Consider the following 20,773-nt stretch of genomic DNA (forward strand, 5'->3'; position numbering starts at 1 on the left):
TTCAGTTTATTAACAGTTGATTACTTGAAAACGCAGCATTACCACTTGACCATTTATTAAAGATAAATGTTAACGGATAATTGTCAATAATTACTGGAACATCGGATGATCAGTGTTTGATCCTCTCTGTTTTATCGGTAATCGTTATTTATTGGTTTTAGTTTTAATTGATTAAAAAAAAAAAGGAAAAAAAAGAAGAAAAGGAAAGAGTCGTGAGCTCGTAAAATCCGTAAAAGATATGCATGCACAAGTAGCTTGTCCCAATGATGAAAATAAGACGAAAACTGTTTAGAGATATATTTAAAAAAAAAGTAAAATATTTAAAGCGAACTTTAATAGCTGCTTCCCTGGGTACCAAATATAATAGGAAAGGCCTAGTTAGCGATATTTAAAATAATGCCTAAAGTAAATGAAAAAAAAGAGAATGAGAAGTTCGAGGATACATCTATTTACGAGTATACTTCTGCACAATATAATGCGCAATAATGATACATCCGTAGGGTGTATATTTTTAATAATTTGAGATTTTCGCGGTTATACAGGATATAATAGTTATTATAGTCGTAGGATTCTGAGAATGAAAGAGAGAGAAAGATACACGCGCCTACTAGAAATTTAATATTTCCTGTGAGAAACGACGCAAAAGACTAATCCCTCGTAGTCGCAAGAGAAGGAAATAAGGGCTAACAGCAATCTTGTTTTTGAGCGTCGAAGACCCACCGTTCGTTAACCTTGAAAACCATTTTTGTTCCCTCTCACCCTATCCTTCTTCTCTATTTCCCTTCAATTTCTTCTTCTTTCACAACTTTTTAGTTAGTATTCTTGTCGTACGACTGTTCTGTTATTAAACGATACTACTGTTTTTGCCTACTACAATTACATTATAATATATGGAAAATTATATGTAAACAAATATAAATACTATAAATATTGGAGAAATCACGTCTCTCGTATATTTTCACCTTTCTCTAATACTTCCCCTCGATATAAAAATCTAGCTTTTCATTTTATTTTGTTATTTAATTAGCAAAAAAGATCAAAGCCTATCATGAAAGTATTCCATTTACAAAAATACTTTGTCTTTTTAAACATCACTTTACTGCTTCTGAACTGCTTCGTAATATTCTATCGTACGTAGCTATGGCGATTGTAAAGTACAAAATCATTGGAATTGAATTTATACGTAATTCTACAATTAAAATTCATCTTGTCAAAGATAAACAACCGTTTAGGCATTTCTAAGCGGTAGCGGTATCTATATACATTGAATTGAATTAATTAACGCGGATCTATGTAGATGGCAGGACGACTGCGCCGATTGTTAACCACTATCAAAAATCGCGCCAAATTAGTGAACTCGTGATCTCTCGTTCCGCCGACTGTTCTTCGTGATCCACTTTAAACATACAAGAGTTCTTTAGTCTTTAGTTCTTTATCGTATCCTTCTCGGTCGATTCTCGAATCTATTGAACGTCTACCCGATATTCGTCTCGTGATACGAGCAGTGTAGTGTATCCGTCAATTTAATAAGGCATATCCCCGTGGCACACCTTGTCACATTGTCATCGTCGAATAAACTCCTTTTCGAAGCGGTCTAACCTCTTAAAACGGTAAAGAACCTTTGGTCTTTACTTCTTTAAACGCGGTGATAGAGTGGTTGAAAGGTGAGGAGGCACTCGAGCGGTGCCGGAAGAGACGCGAGGACGTACTGAAGGGGTTGGCTGGGCTGCCTTTATGCCGTAACAACGAGGGCCCACTTCATAGGGCAGGAAGCACAAAGGTGAGGACGACTCCGTGACTATCGCTGAATCTTCCATGGTAATTATTTTTAAACACGTCCTGGAGATACGAATCTTTAGTGGCTCTAGCACTGAACGGCCGAGTAAACTTCTCGCATCTCCGTTGCCTAACTAAATAACCGGACTAATTAGACCGTAGCCATGCTTTCCAGCACGTTGTCGTCTGTATCACGTTGATAATTATTTTTTTCCTTCCTCTCTTCCAGACGAGAATTTACCCGTACCACTCTACTCATTCGTGTTCCCTGTCCGCACGTACGTATCGTTAAAAGTCTGTTACAATAATTAATTATGACAAATAAATCGATAATTAAAGGATTCAGTATGAAAACGATTCTTATTGAGTTTTCTTAGATTTTTCTGGATACATTTTAATACTTGGACAAGTGAGATTGATAAGAGAGTGGAACTGGTAGCATAAGGAACGATTTTAAGATTTGATTACAATATCTGCTATTCATCGTTGTTTATATCGTAAACAAAGTATTTGATTATTGTTATTTTGTAATATAATAGAACTCTGTTTACATAAAGTTGTTGCGGTATAAATATATATTTTATATTTTATATAACTGAAGTTCATATACATAGGAGCCCACTTACGGATTCAACTGGTATAACAGTTTACTTAACCTAATATTAACCAATTCTTAGTATAAACTAATACTAAGAGGTTCTTAGTATAAACCGTTCAATTGCAATGAATAAAATTTTCATTTCGCTTCTACATATATTTTTATATTGATAACCATTTTTTTTAAGGTCATATCATATTATTTGCAATTGAAAACTTTGATGAAAATACCTCTTACTTACTAAACTTGTCTTTAAAACATGAATTTTATGTTCGTTTTCATTCTTAATTTATTAGAATACAAATATTGCGTTCACTCTTATTTCTATTTTATTAAAAATGTTTTATTTTTCCTCCCACCAAGATCACTTTAAGATCAGTATCTTATAATTCAAAAAACGTGCTTTAGTGAAATATCAGTAATATACAATTTTTCAACCCCCTCTCTGCGCTGTTTCTTTCACTCTCCTCGAATCTTTCGTTTCCTTTTTATTCATCTCGTCTTCGTCAGTCGTCGCGAAGCTTTCCCCGTTCTGTTACTGGCTCTCCCCAGCAGCACGCTTTTATAGTGTAGCAAATCGAATCAGAACGCCCCCGCAGGGTCGTCAACAATATTATTTGTTAGCGGAAGTGCCGTAGTAACTGGAGGTTGAAATGAGGCCAGATTGGCCAGGGTGATCAAGTTAAACGGCACGTGGACAGTAATGCTGTTCCCTGCACCACGAATATCCTCTCGTCGATCCTGATCCTTCCTCCGGCTCACCAGATTTCAACAGATATTATGCTGTGGGTATTTTCATTCTTTTTTTTCTCCTGTAAAGTTATTCTAGTTGGATAAATATTTTTTAAATACGGAGCTGTTAGAATTTTATTAATCAACTATTTAATTAAAATAAACGTGAAATATATCGTTCGTTAGTTTAAAGGTAGAAAATTAATTGATTTATGCCAACAGATCTCGAAGTTCATGATTCCAAGGACATGGAACTTGCAATAGATCATGCAGAGATCGAGGACCAGAAAATACATGATCCCATAGTTGTAAAAATCGTCACAAGTCATCTGAAAGTCGAAAAATCTCGAGATGTATTCATGTAACGTACTTTGTAACACAATTTATGTTTAAAAATGATCTTTACTTTTATACGCATATGAATTAACTTTGTGCGTTTATATCTATAGAGACCAATTGGTTGTCGTATCATATATTTACCTTTAATATAGGCATTAAAATATTTAGACAAAAATATTGATCGATAGCTGTAATTACGATTACAACTACTTTAGATCTCGAGAATGGTGATGCAACCAGGAAACAAGGAGTAGACAATGGTATAACGCTTGATCAGAAGTGAAATGTCAAGGTAAAGAGCAGTAAAGAGGCTCAAGCGTGTTCGATGAACAGCACGCAACCGTTAGCCTAACAAGCTGTCAAGACGTCGCCGCGTGTCAATCCAATGGTCTCTACGCACCCTTCGAATAAATCTACTGGGAGTCTGTTTCCACCCCCTTTCTCGACGCCGCACCAACCAGAACTGCTGTTGTTTCTCAACCACCGCTTGCGAACTTTTAGCCCTATGAATGATTTAACCTCTTAGATTACGTTCCTCTCGTATCCAGTCTTGCATATTCCTTATCTTTCAAAGGTAATATTTCTAGCAATGACATTTATAATATTATTTATATCATTTATTAACATATCGATGAATAGTGGTATATTATTTTATCTTTTTGTAGATAAATTAAACTCAAGCAAGTCAATTGTAGACTGTGTATTTTTATGCATTTAGATGAAATTTAATAGTGCAAAAATGTATGGAATGCGTACAATGTGCAGAAATACATGGAATACCCAAAGTAGAGTACCGATTATAATTTTTAATAGATAGGTCTCAATTTTCTCTAGTTGTGCACATAAAAACGTAAATTTGTATAAAAATCCGAGGTGTAATAACCGATAGAAAGCATACTATTTTGTCTCCTTCTTAATTTCAAAACTTTGCAATTTATTGCTTTGGGATCTTAATAAAATTATCAGCTACAAACGTGTTGGAATTCGATGTTTTATTGAATTATTATGGCTGTATTTAATCAGGGACATTTGATCGAATCTCTAAGCATCTCTCAATAATATGGTCGCTTATAAACTCTTATTGATCCTGCATGGAAACTTTCATAGATCTTATCTACTAGCTAACGTAATTTGATTTTCTCGAATTAGTACGTGCGTGTGGGGTGCCTTGTACGTACGATAATCTTCTCCCCTTTGATCTACCTATGACGTACTGTTTCGGATTATACACTTTGTAATCTGTAATGTACTCAATCTAGTGTACGATGTAATGTAAATTTGTCGATCACATTTAGCGGTATAAAATCACTGAACTTTTTAGACTTCTCCTGTAATTTTTTAAGAATATTGCCGTATTCTTTATAAAGCTATTTATATGATGATTATTTCACGTAATATTGTAGATATTAAAATATTGTGAAACGAATACTAATCGTTATATGAATTGAATTGTATCGTTCTGCATTGTTTGAAATGAAAATATCTTCCAAATCAATGTTATTTTCATATAAACTGATTAATACATTTTCATAGAGAATATTAACGAGCGACACCGATTATTATTATTATTATTATTATTATTAGATAAAGATAAATGATCTTTACCTGATCTTAACGCCTCCATTGAACAATATAAGCACCTCTTATCTCTTCTTTCCGGTCTCCTGTAATTATTCTAAAAATATTCCCTTTCATATGATATACAAGTACTTTTTGAGATTTGTAGAATAACAGATCAAGATCAGACACCCTGTATATGCTTTCTTAGAATCTAGGGAAAATTATAGACCGCTGTTACGAATGCAATTATCAGGTAGTCGACTTTTGGATGGCGCGTAACACGTTTTGTAATTCAGTTCGGCGAAATTGTGCGATTTTCTCATCAGCATCTCGACCGCGTGAAATCAGATTAGCGATAAACGAACTCGCTTCGTTACATCGTTACACGTTACGATATCAATTTGTAACATGGAAGGCCCGTTACAGTATGAATAATAATAATCGAAGTTTAGAGTTTAGCACCTATCATTGGTACAATATTTCGAAAACGTTTTCGCGTGTTAAGTCTCAAACTTGTTAAAATGTTACGTTAAATCCGTTCGCTGCAAACTCTATTTTTCCAAATAGAAAAATAAATTTCCGAACGAATAGGTATGTAACACAATAATTCACAGGTAATTAGAATATTAATCGCGTAGAACTCATTAAGAGATCATTTCAACAATACTAGGTACCGCGATATATACATATTTCATTTTACAGACACGTAAACGTCTCAATTTTCCATAGATCATAGTTTTTCCAAAATCACGTCTACATCTTCTCTAATCCTTCAATAATTCCATAACTCTTAGATATACAAATCCTTATGACGATAAAGTCTCCCCACTAAGTAAACTCTTCTCAGCTCTCAGTACCTAAGATATTAAGTACATGCATACATACATCTGCAGGATAAAGTCATTCAGACATCATCCATCTCAAGCGTCGAGCAATGCATTATGTAGACTTGATGAGTTGGCTCTCAAATGAAACGTGGACATTGATTTATAATTTCTAATAGACTCAATACGGTCATAAAAACATCCGAGCATGTTGATGAAAAATGTACAGATATCATACAACACCGATGATGTGCAAAGGTATTTCTCTTATTTCAGTGCTGTCTCATATGCTAACTTGTACTGTATCACTAGTGAAAGCGATACTGAAGTTGTAAAATTGGTTTCCGATTGAAATGTACAATTTTCGATAACCTCGGTCCATATAGGTATATATAATCTATAGGTGTATTTGATTATTTTTTTACGTACTCATCAGTACTTTAGTTCATAAAAAAATGCACCCACCGTACAGGTAGTTTTGCTTTACTGTTGTATACTTCACTATATAATCCCCTCCATTAAGTATACCATCTCTACACAGTACACGTTAAGATTAACATTAAGGTTGACTTGATTATTATCCGTTTTAGATGAACAAGGAGCGACACACACTTAGAAAGAAAGAAAGACAAAGAAGAGGAGACCGTGAAAGACACAGCCAGGTAGCTGTCTATTCGAAGCCACCCTCGCGCTTTACAGACTGCAGTATCCTGTGCTGCGCATATCGGTACCGAACCCCTATGACGGAAAATAATGAAAGTAATGGGAACCCGCCCACTGCATTTAGTCCGCGCAGCTACCAACCCCCATTCATCCCCTCGCTGTCTCTCTCGTCGTTCCTCTGCCCACCCTGTCCGCATCACCGGGGGTTCTCTGTACTTGCCGCCTTGTTCATTCTCATCCATCCTAGCCTTGCTCCATTGGCTATTGTACCTGCCATTTCATTGTCCTTTATTTCATTATTTTCGCCGCATTCCTGCCTCCCTTTTGCCCGGCAAGGGGTGCGAATTTTCCCCCTTTATTTACGGTGCCGTAATAACAGACGTCTTAACGGAATTTAAACGTCATAAATGGCCTGCCATGATCTCATTAGTTTACGAGATAGTTGCTTTCTCTTCCTACCTTTTCTCTTCTGCTTGTTGCCTGTGTGGTTCCGTTGCTTATTCGATAGCGAGCAATATCGGGAACCTGAGATCTACCGTTTCGACATCAAAGAAAATATTTTGTAATATAGCTTATGCGTGCGCACGGTTCAATGTTGAATGCGAATGTTTAAGATAGACAAAGCCGAGAGAGTGCGTCGAAATGAAGCTAATGTCGGTACACGGTATTGTGAAGATTTGGTCGTTGTTGAAGTTTATTTCAAGCTCTTAATCGGTTGGAATAAATAAATTGGTGATAATTAGACTGCAGACATTTATGATATGCAAAAATTTTTTTGACTCATTATATATACACATTGTGACAAGTATTTAGATATTTTACATACTTTTTGCATTATGGGTATAATATGTATTTTTGCATCTTTAAATTTTCCATAAACGCAAAATAATTTTCAATCTAGTAGTAATCTTTATGGATGTGTTTCTATCTGATATCGTACAGTATGTTCGGAAGAATTGGTACTTCATGTCCTAGGTAAGATTTTAACGAATTGCTTACTGATTGTTTGTTACATCACATGCGTAAAATTCATTAACCGTTCTTTAATCTTTTTCAGACATTTTCTGTGATAGAACGCGTGTCTTTATTTTTCATATATTGAACGAGGGTGTATGTCAGGAGAAGGTGTGATGAAAGGTTTTGACGCTTGACCCTTGCTGAACGTGTCGATGAAGCGGCGAAGGAAAGGAATGAGAAATAACGTTATCGGTAAAAGTATTTTCTCTTACCTAATATTTCTCGCCGTACAAATATCATATTTGTAAGAGAGACCCAAGATATATACTGATACGATATCAATGGTATTATATGGTAAACGTCTCCCCTTCTATGCAACAATTTCATCCGAGAATTTTCCTTTTTTTCGATACAGATGCAATCACCCTATAAAACTTACCTAAACATTTCTCGCCTCCGTTTCACATTTCTAAAATGCTACTTACCTATCGAATTCCAAGCAAATACGCTTTAATTGTATCAAAGGAGCAAACTTTCTCCTCGAATTATCGGCTTATTTAACCAACCAGCCTACGATACTGTGCAAAGGTCTTAGACGATCATTGAGGGCGACTAAACGGAACTAAACGAAAAGAACCGACAGAGCAGAATAAATTTTCTAAAAAAAGAAAGAAAAAGAAAAAATCATACAGCCAATAACAAAATTTCCAGAATCATAATCCAAGAAAATATATACCAAGAAGTAATCCAACATTCCCAAAAGAGCAGTCTCCAGCAAAACACCGTCTTCCATCGTCCACATACAAACAATCAACGGAATATCGTTGCACAAGTGTTTTTTCCGTTACAAAACACCATGATCCATCGTAGATCCGTATTTGAGAATATGCAGCGTGATTTAGCCTGGGTAATATGATTATAGGTCTCTGTCTCTCTCGCATCCTCTGGTTCCTCCGTGTCTCTGCCTCTCTCACCTCTCTTCTCACCCCTCTGCTTGGCAATGTGTGTGCGTGCGCGTCTGTTGGACCGTCCTTTTCATCCACCCCCACGAATCTCCGGCGCCGCAAGGGGATGAGAACGCCGACACCTCCACCCTCTCTCTATACACGCTCCTGAATCCAGAGAGAGAGAGAGAGAGAGATAGAGAGAGAAAGAGAGTGAGAGAGTAACTCTGCTCGCTCTGGCTCTGATCCCTCGCAATTACTTCCCATTATCTGGGTATTAGGATTCACCCCAACTGGGAGCAGCACGACGTGTTCCGCAGACTCCGCCTATGCCTTCGTGCTCAGCCGGAAACGCTCCGGGACTGTCAGCTCGCGATATCCCCCTTTTCTTTCTTCCTAGACACGATCGCGACCTCTAACGTTGGGCAACAGGTAGCAAAAGACGGTCGTGGCAAAGTCCTTGTCCTTGGCATTTGTCCCTCGTCCATTTCGACATCGATCTCCTGGATCTGCTGGATTTATACGTTTGCCGCACAGTGTTCGGATATTCTGGAAATTTATCTTTTCTTTTTATTTTTCATTACTTGTTCCTTACGTATCTTCCGCGAAAGGATGTCTTGTCTCGATTAGGTGGACATTTTTTAATCTTCCCTTTTCGGTTTTTGGTTCATTGGTTTTCGGAATTTGTAGTTTCAGGATCTCTGAGTTCAGTGGTTTGCGGAAGAAGCTTCCGAAAATTTGTTGATCTCTTCTTTTGATTTTTCTTCTTTTTCTTCTTGTTTTGTCTTTTTTTCTTCTTCTTATTGTTTGTGCGAAGGGTTTTGGCTTTGAGATTTCTAGGATCAGTGATTCATTGTACGTCGCTTCTGAAGGGTGTTTAAGGTTCCGAAAATTTTGTAGTGATTTCTTCTTATCTTCTATTTTTTCGTTGTTGGCCGGTTTTTAGCTTTTGCTTTTAAACAGAACATCGTTAAAAAGATTCAACTGAACGCGGCTTACGCGTCTAATTTTGTATAGGAGTTTTGTAAGGAAGCTCAGTCGGGGGATGAAACATGATTCACGGTTTAATTCACGGAATTAAGCCGAGATTAATTGCTTCTTTAGCTCGTGGAGTGCGTTAAGCCTCGGAAATGTCCCAAACGACAGGCAGAAAATGTCAGGCTGTCAATTAGCGGAATGATAATGTTGCACGAAAGGCAACCTCGTCGTTCATGACCCGCGACAACCTATAAATGTCAATTACGATACTTATCTGTCGTCTATAGGAACGCGCCAAATGTAATGTGAAAATTAGTCCGTCTATTTTTCAACTCTTCGCTTTACTTACTTTAAATAAAAAAATATAGAATTTTAAAGAAGAAACTGCATGATTTTATGCGACAGTATTTCCTCTTCTTTCCTTCTCTCTTCTTCCAAATAAATAATGCTTATTTTAAATAAATAAAAGTTATTCGAATTGTAATATGTAACTTTAAGAAAATTTAACCAAGGAGAAGGAAAAATAACGATATCTGAATCTCAACTTGAAATCTCGATGAATCTGTACAAACTTTTTCGTTTTCATTTTTAGATAGCATACCCTTTTCTATGTCTGATAATAAATTATATTTGAATGAGAAAACCTGTTTGAGGAAAGAGAAGAAGTCGTATGTCGTACCACATTGATGTTTTAATTCAATTTTGAAACATCGATAAAATATAGAATCTTTTCTATATTTTTCTCTTCCTTCGTCCTTCTTTTCTTTTTAAATAAATCATACTCATTCAAATGGCAACGCGTGATTCTAAAATGTAATCTTTCTGTTTTTAAACAAGTAACACACTGAATCGAATCGTAACTAGAAAAAAGACTTCTAACTGGGGAAAGGGAGGAAGTGATATTATACATCGCGTTACATCATGACATTTTAATCCCAACTTGAATCACAAGCTAACTTTCTACTTCGCTATAAAAAGTGACTCGAAACAGACTAGCTTTATTATGGCATTTCGCTATAAAAAGTGTCGCGAGAGATCGACCAGACTCTAATCGCTAAAGAGTCATTTACAAGTCGTTTACACTTTCTACATCGTCTCGAGTCTTTCGATCTTCTTATATTACACCATTTCATTGTACACTATTCCTTCAATCACAAATTCATTCTTAACACTGAAAGTGTCGTTCGTATTTCTTTCACGTTCTTTCATATTGTTCTATTAATCACTGGTTCAAAATGAAGAGTTCCTTCTAACAATCTTGTTCTATAAGCGAGACAGTATTACTTTTATCATCCATCGTCGGATCTAAGTGGTTTAGAATCATCAAATCTTCGTCACTTCGATTTATCCTCTTTTACATTATATTCCTTAACATAATTCTTCTCATAACTGCGACTCGCTCCTTAAATGAAAATATTCGAACTGTCTAAATCAATCTGTAAAAACGTTTCGCGCTGATAAATAAAATTTCACAATTAATAGAAAATATCGTTGAGGATCTTCGTATTTCCTGAAGGATTTCCTAACAGTTGTTTAAACCGATTGACTGCACTTGAGAGAAACGATTCGAGCGTTTAGAAAAATCCACGTGATTTCTCTCGGCTCTCCCTTCTCAAATCTTCCTTCAATTTCTCAGACCGATCACTCGGTTTGTCATTCTTGAATGCAATGTCTGCATTTACTAGCTCAGATTAAACGTTCTCCCGTATGAAAGAGCAATATCAACCTTGTACTGTTTCGTTTCAGCGATGTTGGCGTTGAATAGCTTGTCCGTGTTGGGGTTGATGAGACAAGCTAACCGAATGACGATACGTGATCTGATGAAAACTCGTCGGTGAACCGGCACGCCTAGAGACGTGAATATTGCCTGTTCGCGTTGGCGATGGCGTCTCGTCACCTAGAACGTCGATTTCATCGTCGTCGGAGTCTACCGGCGCGTCACTGCTCGCCCGTGATTCTCGCCCGCCGCTCAGAGAGAAATCCACCGGTCGTTCTGCAAACAATTTCATCGCAAACAAGCTCGTTACTTATTTCTGTAGGAAGTTTATGAGATTTTTTAACGAGTTTTTGTGTGATTATGTTGTGTCATATGATTATGTGTCTATATTTCTATAGTTTTAAGTCTATGGATCTCTAAGTCTCTATATTATATTGTATATTTATTTCTTCATCCATACATTGTAGATTTTGAACACGATCCAGTGACCTAAATCTAACTTAATGTTACACCATAAACATAAAACTTAGGACCTACAGCCTCTAGTCTCTATAAGTTTCTGTATTTCTATATTTTTATGCTTATGGATTCCTAGAAGTATCTGCAGGCTAAGTCTGCATGTTTTTATATTTGTAAGTCCATAGATTCCTAAGTCTGTATTTCTAGATCTACAGATACCTGGGTTTCCAGGCTTCTACATATATTTCTAGGTCTACAGATTTTTAGGATTCTGTGGTTCAGTATTCCTATATTTCTAGATCTGTAAATTTACAGGTCTCAATGGCTCTAGATTTCAATATGTATCTCTGTACTTCTAGGTCTGTAGATCCCTAGATCTACGTATTTTTATATTTTTATATTCCTAGGTTTTTAGATCTCTACGTCTCCGTATTTCTACATGTCTAGGTGTCAAGATCTCTATACTCCGCTTCTTCTGTATTTATATGTCTTTTTGTTTCTACATTCCTCCACTTGTATATATTTCCTGTACAAATTCGCGTAGAAGGCGTTAATCCAAATTCATCTTCGTTCTGCTTGAAGAAAATAAAAGTAGCATGAAGACATTTAGTTGTAGAAATAAACATAATAATCGAAGGTTACTACTTTAACGAGTGGTTAACGTATTGACGGGAAACAGTGTAAACACAGTTCAGAACAAGAGGAATTTGACCACGGTAAGGTAGGATATTCGCTGCGAGTTCTACATCGAAATTATAGATATGTATTCGTCCGGTAGAATTTACTAGTTCTACAAACAGAATCGACAACTTTAAATTAAATTTCTCATTGAAATCGCTAAACGCCTATAAAATCATGAATTTCAAGTTGAATTTCATATAGGAATTCTACGTCTCCGTATCTCAAAGAAGCATTCTTATTAATTTCAGATCTCCGAATACGCAAGGCTCTTCGTCATCTTCCAATTTCTTTACCTCTAAAAAAAGAAAAGAAAAAAGAAGAAGAAAAAAGGAAGAAAATATACGAATCCCGAGCCATTAATTCCCACGACTCGAAGCTAATCAAACGTACCACCAGACGTTATACGAAACTCTAACGAAACCGAAAGGAAGCGTAACCGACAGAGAAAATGCCTCTAAAAAGCTACCTCCCCGGTTCTTATCTCAGTGGTCAGAAAATCGACTGATCAAATTGGGTCAGATATGTGCCGGTACACAACTATAAGGTCCTCGACAGCAGCCCTCGGCCGTGGGCAATCGTGAATGTAGGTCTGGCCAAGCACTTAGCCGATAATTGACTAATTTTCTCGAAGACCGAATCGAGAAGACAAGAGGTAAGAACAAGGTTCGTAAGACGTTCAGTCGGGAGCAACAGAGAAACATGCGATAAGAAAGTGATAGATAGATAGATAGATAGATAGATAGATAGATAGATAGAGAGAGAGAGAGAGAAATTGGTGGTGGGGTGTCGTAACTCTGCAGTGGGTTCCTTAGACGGTATCCGTTGGAGTCTCTCGAGGACAAGGCGGTCTCATCTTCTACGTGCTTTCCACCCCTTACAACCCCCTTCTTCTTGGCTACCAAGGAGACGTCTACTAACTTCGTTAGCCCTTCCTACCGAACGAAGCCATCTTGGCTACCGAGACGAGCAACTTGCCGAAGGTTATGAGTAGATGCGGTGTAAGTCGCAACGGGGTCGGGGGTGAGTTCGAATCGTGCACCCCCGGTTCAGAGAGCGATCGTTTCGTGAAGATACAGCGTTGTTGGAAAAATATACCGTCTTATGGTGTTTAATACCATATAGGTATACCATACATTTTCTATTTTATTGTTTAATATAACGTATATAAGATATAATACATTGATATTGTATATGTATATACGTATATGTAATATACAGTGACGGACAAGGGAAAGTTTATAAAATAAGAAGTATAGAAAGATGTCATGATTGTACAAAATGAAGTTACATTTAATAAGAGCAATGAAGAAATATAATATATACGACAGAATAGATGATCGTTATCAACATCGAAAGTTACTAAAATTCATATCAATTTTGAACATTCTTTTATCAAGCACTGTACGTTACATTATATATAATGTTGCCATTACGAAGAATTGAATATTTACTGCATTATATTTTTGCAACTGTCTCATTATATTGTATTTAACTACAGTATAATTGCGGTAATATATTAGCTTATTCGAGAAGTTCCTATCGTTTTATGTGGAAATAATAGATGCACAACATTTTTGTTTTATATTATTTTATTAAATTATGTATGATCCATTCTGTTCTATTTCCATTATCATGATCATACATAATTCAATAAAATAATATAAAACAAAAAATGTTGTGTATCTGTTATTTCCTTATAAAACAAAAGAAACTTTTCGGACAAGCTAATATATATGAAAATTCTAGAATCCAGAAAATTGTACAAATTTTGAAATGTATATTTCTTATGTGTTTTTAATCGTACGCTGTGCCGCTTTCTCAGCGAAAGTTTAATGAACAAGATAGTTGAAAAGAAGATAAACAAGACAGCTGGCTAGAATGGCATATTAAGAATAGGATTAGGATTAATTTTATATCTTTTTAAAGTAATTCGGAGGAAAGGTTCCTGCGAGAAGGAGTAAGCGGAATAAAGCAGTATTTTCGTTCGCGAACGTGAACGTTACAGCTTTAAATCAATTCACGCGAGCAATCCGATTTAATTATTCCCAGATCACGGCATTTACTACATTATAACAGCGTCGATCGTGCACCATTGTGCGTGCACAAAGCGGTACAGTTATCGGGAATTATTGCTCGATCTATTTGCACGACGCTGTTGTTTCGTCTTCTACGTTGTTTACGGTGTTGTAATTCACGTGATAAATACTTACGCGATACAGAGAGCTTTGCATGTAAATGAATTCTTTTTTAATCAACAAATCAGAATCGAAATTTGAAAGCGAAACAAAAAATATTACTACTCTGTTGCTTACTCTCTAAATCTACATGTTCATTTATATTTCAACTTGTCGTAACTATAATTTAAAACTAAAAACGATAGTCTGTATCATATTACGATATCATTACAACATCATCGTGGCGATAACTAGTAGGAAATATATATCGACATTTATTCGTTTACTGCAACGTAACAATTTTTGATTATGAAATGCTAACAGATAGTGCCTGATAAACTATGATACTTAGATTAAATTAGTAACAACGAATGAAAATACTTCTTTTATAACTCTGTCGTATAATTTGACGTTGAAATCCGATGTAAAAATCGTACGATCTTACGCGAATCTTACGAAAATCGAAGACAATACAATTTAACAGCAATGCTATCCTACCAGACCCGGTTAATTTAAAATTGTACATTCATTGTTATTTCATTCGTTCGTTTAACTTTATGTAAATTCTTATATTATCTGATTAATCAATTAATATAAGATTTTACATAATGTTAGACAAACGAAAGAGATGACAATGAAAGTACGATTTTAAATTAAATGTTGAAACCGGTCGCTTGACCGGACCTATTAGGATTAGTGCTAATCCTTAAATATCATTTATCTGCGAGAATTTGTTTCAATATTTAGAAGCTTAGAGACGCGCATATTGCTCTATTAAAGATCGTTCAGATGATCAATATTATTGTCAATATTTAAGGTTCTCACCGTTATCGCATCTAAGAGATCCTCCAGACGATCGATATATACCGTCAATACGACGTTGAGAATCTTAAATATCGACAATAATATTGATCTTCTCAACGTTCTTCTGTATACAGTTTTCTCGGATGAAAAATTGTGTCATCCTCCTCTACCAATTTTCCTTCGAGTCTCTCTCTCTCTCATTGCATCTTTGCTGTTCGCATTTTCTTCATAAAAGAATACGGAAACAATATAATCGAGTGAACGAAAGAGGAAGGATAACAGAGAGCTAAACCGGAGGATAGGAATTGTGGGAAATTGTACGGCAAAAAGCGGTCATTATCCATGCAACGGTAGTTAATCATTATAGTTACTGCGACCTCGGTTATGGTCTGGTTAGTTAACTAAAGTTGCGTAATTTATTGCCAGCCGAATTTTGGTTGCATTATATGGTCCATTAGCATGATAACAGGGAACTATTTGACGTACACGGAAATTCCGACGCGCTGCCCGCGCTCGAATGCAAATTGATAATCACAATTACGAAGTTTATACTAATAATGATTTAATTGCGATACACAAGCCACCATCTACTTTCAGCCGCGATTATTACTTTTCTGCTGGCTACGGCGAAGACCAATTACTGCGCGCGAAATCGTTAACAATTCTCTATCTGTCCACCAACTACGCTTCGTTCCTTTAGCTTTTTCTTCATCTTTTTTCCTCGTTTCCTCTCTTCTATCTCTTCGGAAAATATTTAGCTTGAATCCAAATTTAGCGTACAATAACACGATTCCTGTAATTATCAGGTTGCGAATATTTGTACAAATTTACATTTTTAAAATAGTAAGACAGAAACAGTGATTTGCTTCATCTGTTATATAAATACCATAACGACGAGTATTGATACTTTCGATATATATTCCTGCGTATTACGTGCGTTTCACGGTTCTTTGTTTTTGCAGTTTCCCATAAATGAACAAAAATCCGGAGACTGGTAATCGTTTAGTTGATGTCGAGATCAGGAGAATGATAGAAGCGTTTCCTAAAGAAGAAGATGGGACCAAATTGTCTGGTTACCGTTGATCAGTAATCGAACTAACATCACGAGGCATATTCCGAAAAAGATGAGCTTTTAGATCACGCAATTAGAATACGAGAATTCACTGGAAACAGCAGAAATATGAACGTGAATCGGACAAATATGATCGTTATTTCTGACGAAGAAACGATAGCGAGAGGGACATCTTTAAAAATCCTTAGGATTTCCCTTTTCTTCGCGTGCGTGAAATTATATCAGAAAACAGGATTCGATAACGCAAACTGGCCGAAAGAAAAAAAGGAAGAACATTGGAAACGAAATATCACGTTAACAAAACTTTGATCATTTCGATACGTTTCCGAGGTTTTTAAACTTTTAAGATCGATGTTGAATATCGCGGACTTGTTCCGAGTTTTTATAGAGTGTCTTTCTTTTTTTTTTCCTGCCGACGCAGAATTCCAAATATGATTTATGAGCAATTGATTATGTAGGACACATCGTGTTGTTAATCCGAGCTAATTGATGCGAAGCAACGCGAGCGGCCGCGTGTTTATCGAAAAGTCGATACATGTGTTTAGCGGTAATTACGCATTGTTAGGCGGATACGAAACTGCACGGGGGTTCCAGCAATTGCAATTAAACGCTTGCATTAGCTACGCGATGCGTGAAAATTTTAAGCGTCATCGAGTTTATAATAGGACGCTAACTTTCCATTTTATCAGCTATAACTTTCCCCTGAAGTCGTGATCGCCCGTTTCGCCTGTCTGATCACCTGTCCTCAAAGTCTTTTTACCTTTCCAATTTATTACCCAACCTTCGTATATGCAATGTAATAATTTTATTACGAAAACAAAATCTTGCATTCACTTTAAGAAAAGTCGTATGTATTTTTCAATTCGTTCTTCAGAGGGCAAGACGTTGGAACTTGCACGTGTTCAAGTAAAAGTTCAGATAGAGATTCGATGTTCAAACGCATAAGTAGCAAGTGGCTGACGAGTAGAATACGTACACGGCGCTGTGAATTCGAGTTTACAAAACGATATTGTTGGCACCAAAATTTTGACAATTGTATGGACAATTATAAACAGATTTCGTAAAGATATTATGAAGACGATGATTCAGATACGTCGCCAATAGCGAAAATCATGATCTATGATTCATATTTCATTTTATAAGAATTCTTTTCGCGAACGTTGATATGGTTCTTGGACGAATCGCTTTAACAAATAACTTGCAAACAAATTGTATGTTAGACAAGATATATACTACTTACGATAGGTTCTCGTAATTCTTAATCATTTCTAGCGCGAGTGTAAGATCGTATATCAGACGAGACATATCATATACTGATTATGATAAACTCTCGTAACTGTTAATCGTTCCTAGTGTCAATAATTCCATTTTTTTTAACGCGGAAAAACATAGATATTTTCGTTCAATTTCAGCTGATACCATTACGGTCTCAAAACCTAGCAATCTTTCGCGAAATTGTCAGGCGAGAGACACATAATTACGCGAAAGTTAAACCCTTGAAAAAAATGTGTACACGTTAGCTGTTTTATTTGCAACGCATATCGAGCCTGAATCTGCAAGAATCTTTTCTAGATTCTGTTGTAAACGAAGTCTAGCTTTCCTTATTATCAGGATAGAAGAATATGAGATTTGCTTACCGGCAGGCGATGTAACGGAAACGGATTGACCGGTGCATTGCTGATTAGAATTCTGGTTGCCATTGCTCCCAGCGCTGGTGTTCAATTTCCTCAATTGTTTCTTGTGCTTCATCCGCCGATTTTGAAACCACGTTTTCACTTGGGTCTCCGAGAGGTGAAGAGCCGCCGCGAGCTCTACCCTCTCCGGTGTACTCAGGTACCTCTGCACCTCGAATCTAGCTTCCAAACCCGCCAATTGTTGATCACTGAACACCTAAATACGACACAAACGATTTCTTGCAAGCCTGTACGAACTTTTACTTATTTCGACGATAGCGTTTTCAGTAATTTTGTTTTGCCCGATGAAATTACTTGCACGATTGATCGATATTGTTTCGACGATTAAATTATTTTCCTTGACATTTCCATGAACGTTGTTAACCGTTGTTATTTAATCTCGTAATACCAAATTCATATAGAACTTCGTTAGTAGCATACTAGTAGGAAGCTGAAGGTAAAATATTGCAGCTGTGAAAACGAGCAATAGGTGGTCGGACAATGGAATTTTCTTAGCGTAACAAACCACTTCAAACAAGCTTACACTTATTACTAGATAGTTTTTGTTTCTCTATTGGGTAACTTACCAGGAAACGTTAATAACAGAAGTTAGGGCGACAATGTAAAAATTAAAGAAAGAATACAGTTGCGTAATTTACTATGGAAAATCTTGGCTCAACATAAGAAACATACACAGAATGCTTGAAACCTTCGCTTTGCCATTTTCATAGTAGCTATTTAAATGAAATTAATTTAAGATGTAACTATCCACTATTGTAACACCATGTCGGATGCAAAATGTCGTAAAATTTAATGTAGTTAATGTTTAAACTAAAATTAGTTTAATCTAAATTTCTAGTAGTTCAAATCACGGTTGAAAGTAAATTTCGTCGCTGAATTGGAACTACGATCCGCGTTACGAATATGATTCGATATTTTAACATTGGAATTGCCAATTATAATGAAAGCACTACGACGAAGATAAATCTATTATCATAATCATTCTTATTTCAATGAAATCAATATCGATTTCGTGAAAAGCGCATTTGTATGTTTTCAGTAATTAAAAGAAAATGAAGGAATTAAAAAGCAAATCTCTATAGCCGTAACGTTTCGATATTTTTATCTTCGTATCGAGACAAGTGAATCATGCAAACGACCACCAGTGGAAGAGGCAAAAGATAAGGATTACAAGTGGTTTCACTCACTGTTCGTGCCTTTCGTCGACGGCAGTGCTTCAAGGCCGCAAGTTCAGTAACTCCCGGTACCACGCCAACCCCCATCGCCGTGTTACCAAAAAGTGGTCCCAGGAAGAAGGTTGCCGTAGGCGGTGCAGAAGGATAACCAGGTAATAAACTGGCGAATTGCTGGTATTGCTGATGTTGTACTCCGTGACTGGACGTCAGGTGCTGATGATGAAGTTGATGATGAGAATGCGGTGGAGCGGTTCCACGACTCAGGATATCTTCTATCAAAAACGATGTTCTGCTCGCGGAAGTTCCATTCTGACCTGGCTGGGCCTGTTGTTGCTGACAAGTGGACTGCATTTTTACCAAAATGAGCAACTTTTCAGCAATCGAACTTCGATTATTTGTATTGAAAGTTGCTTGTTTGTTACATAGTTGGCGAAGTTTTCTTTAAAAACTTATATATATATCAATCATGTAAGTTTAATATCGTTAAGCTTGATTTCATTCGTCTAAGTTTTTAACTCTAACTAAGTGTTTTTACTTTTTTCTCACTTTATTAGTTTGCTTCCATCGCTTTGACGATTGGTGAGTGGCAATTCAACGTTGAAGATCTTGACCATTCGAAAAGCCCTGGGGTCTTCTTCCGGTAACTTCATCGGTAAATCGAGTCTTTTCTTTGGTTCGCTTAACGCTTACAAGCATACGATTAATTCATAAGGTATGGACTTGGCGTTTAGGAAGACGTGAGATCACTTCGAATTGAACAAACTTCCTTGCGCGCACTTATTTTAGAAATCCGCATAGAAACATTCCATTCGCCGGTGTAAGTGCCCTTAATTACTCTACATCTTACAACTGCACAATAAGATGCCATTTATCAGATGACCGACATAAACGTCTTCAATAACTCTACACTCTATATCTTGCAGAAGTGCAGGCGACATTGTAACCAACTCATCGACCAATTACTTCTCAACATCCAGTTCAATCCGCAGTATATAACAACATCTATCTGACAACAGATATAAACGTCTTCGATTACTCTACGGCTTCACACTCTGTACTCTTCTTCCTAAATGCAACCTTGCAATCAACGTCAGCAGACAATTAGTCCAGTTCATTCCACGGTAAATATTCCAACGATCACCGCCATCGAACCGATGCTTGCCCAAAGTTCACCAAAAATCCTGGTCATCACGTTCACCAAGCACTAAGCTACAGAAACTGGTTTTAGAGGCTGCAAACTCTCCAAAAAATGGACACGTACACTGTCCCGGTTCGCGTGCTGGGATCACCAAACGTGTTCGACCTCGCGCAAACTGCACTACTGCACTAAAGAAACTGGAGAAACAAAAATATACAGACAATCCACTGTGGCAGGCGAGAATCGTTTTGGCGCGTTGCACGGGAAGCTTGCAGCGGAAAATTCTAATTGAATTGAAAGGGGAATCGAAGGCAAGCAGCTGTAGGAAGGAAGAACTCGCGGATCGTGGCGGCGTCGCGTCGTTCTTCGTCGACGTTTAGGGAGTATCGGTGCGCGATTCAAGGCGATTCAACCCCCCGCGCGCGCGATCATCTCCACCCTCAGCCGCTCTAACTGGTCAAGAAAAGTAAAGCTTGGGAAGCGGATAT

General features: G+C 36.8%; 1 protein-coding gene and 1 long non-coding RNA gene across 2 annotated transcripts; one reads left to right on the top strand and one right to left on the bottom strand.

Annotated features, from left to right (window-relative positions):
* The first annotated feature begins 1,398 nt into the window (after nucleotides 1-1,398).
* LOC122573476 lies at nucleotides 1,399-4,464 on the top strand. The gene is made up of 5 exons (XR_006318751.1): nucleotides 1,399-1,780; nucleotides 2,006-2,054; nucleotides 3,329-3,467; nucleotides 3,661-4,019; nucleotides 4,111-4,464. It is a non-coding gene; the product is annotated as an uncharacterized LOC122573476 (long non-coding RNA).
* Nucleotides 4,465-10,311: 5,847 nt separating this feature from the next.
* LOC122573475 (brain-specific homeobox protein homolog) lies at nucleotides 10,312-20,773 on the bottom strand. Its single transcript, XM_043739874.1, has 3 exons — nucleotides 19,160-20,773; nucleotides 17,916-18,168; nucleotides 10,312-11,364 (listed from the first exon to the last, which is right to left on the bottom strand). The coding sequence occupies exons 1-3, from the start codon at nucleotides 19,496-19,498 to the stop codon at nucleotides 11,114-11,116; spliced, it is 843 nt and encodes a 280-aa protein (XP_043595809.1). The 5' UTR covers nucleotides 19,499-20,773; the 3' UTR covers nucleotides 10,312-11,113.

Source organism: Bombus pyrosoma, linkage group LG12 (genome assembly GCF_014825855.1).
Source record: "Bombus pyrosoma isolate SC7728 linkage group LG12, ASM1482585v1, whole genome shotgun sequence".
Classification (NCBI taxonomy): Eukaryota; Metazoa; Arthropoda; class Insecta; order Hymenoptera; family Apidae; genus Bombus; species Bombus pyrosoma.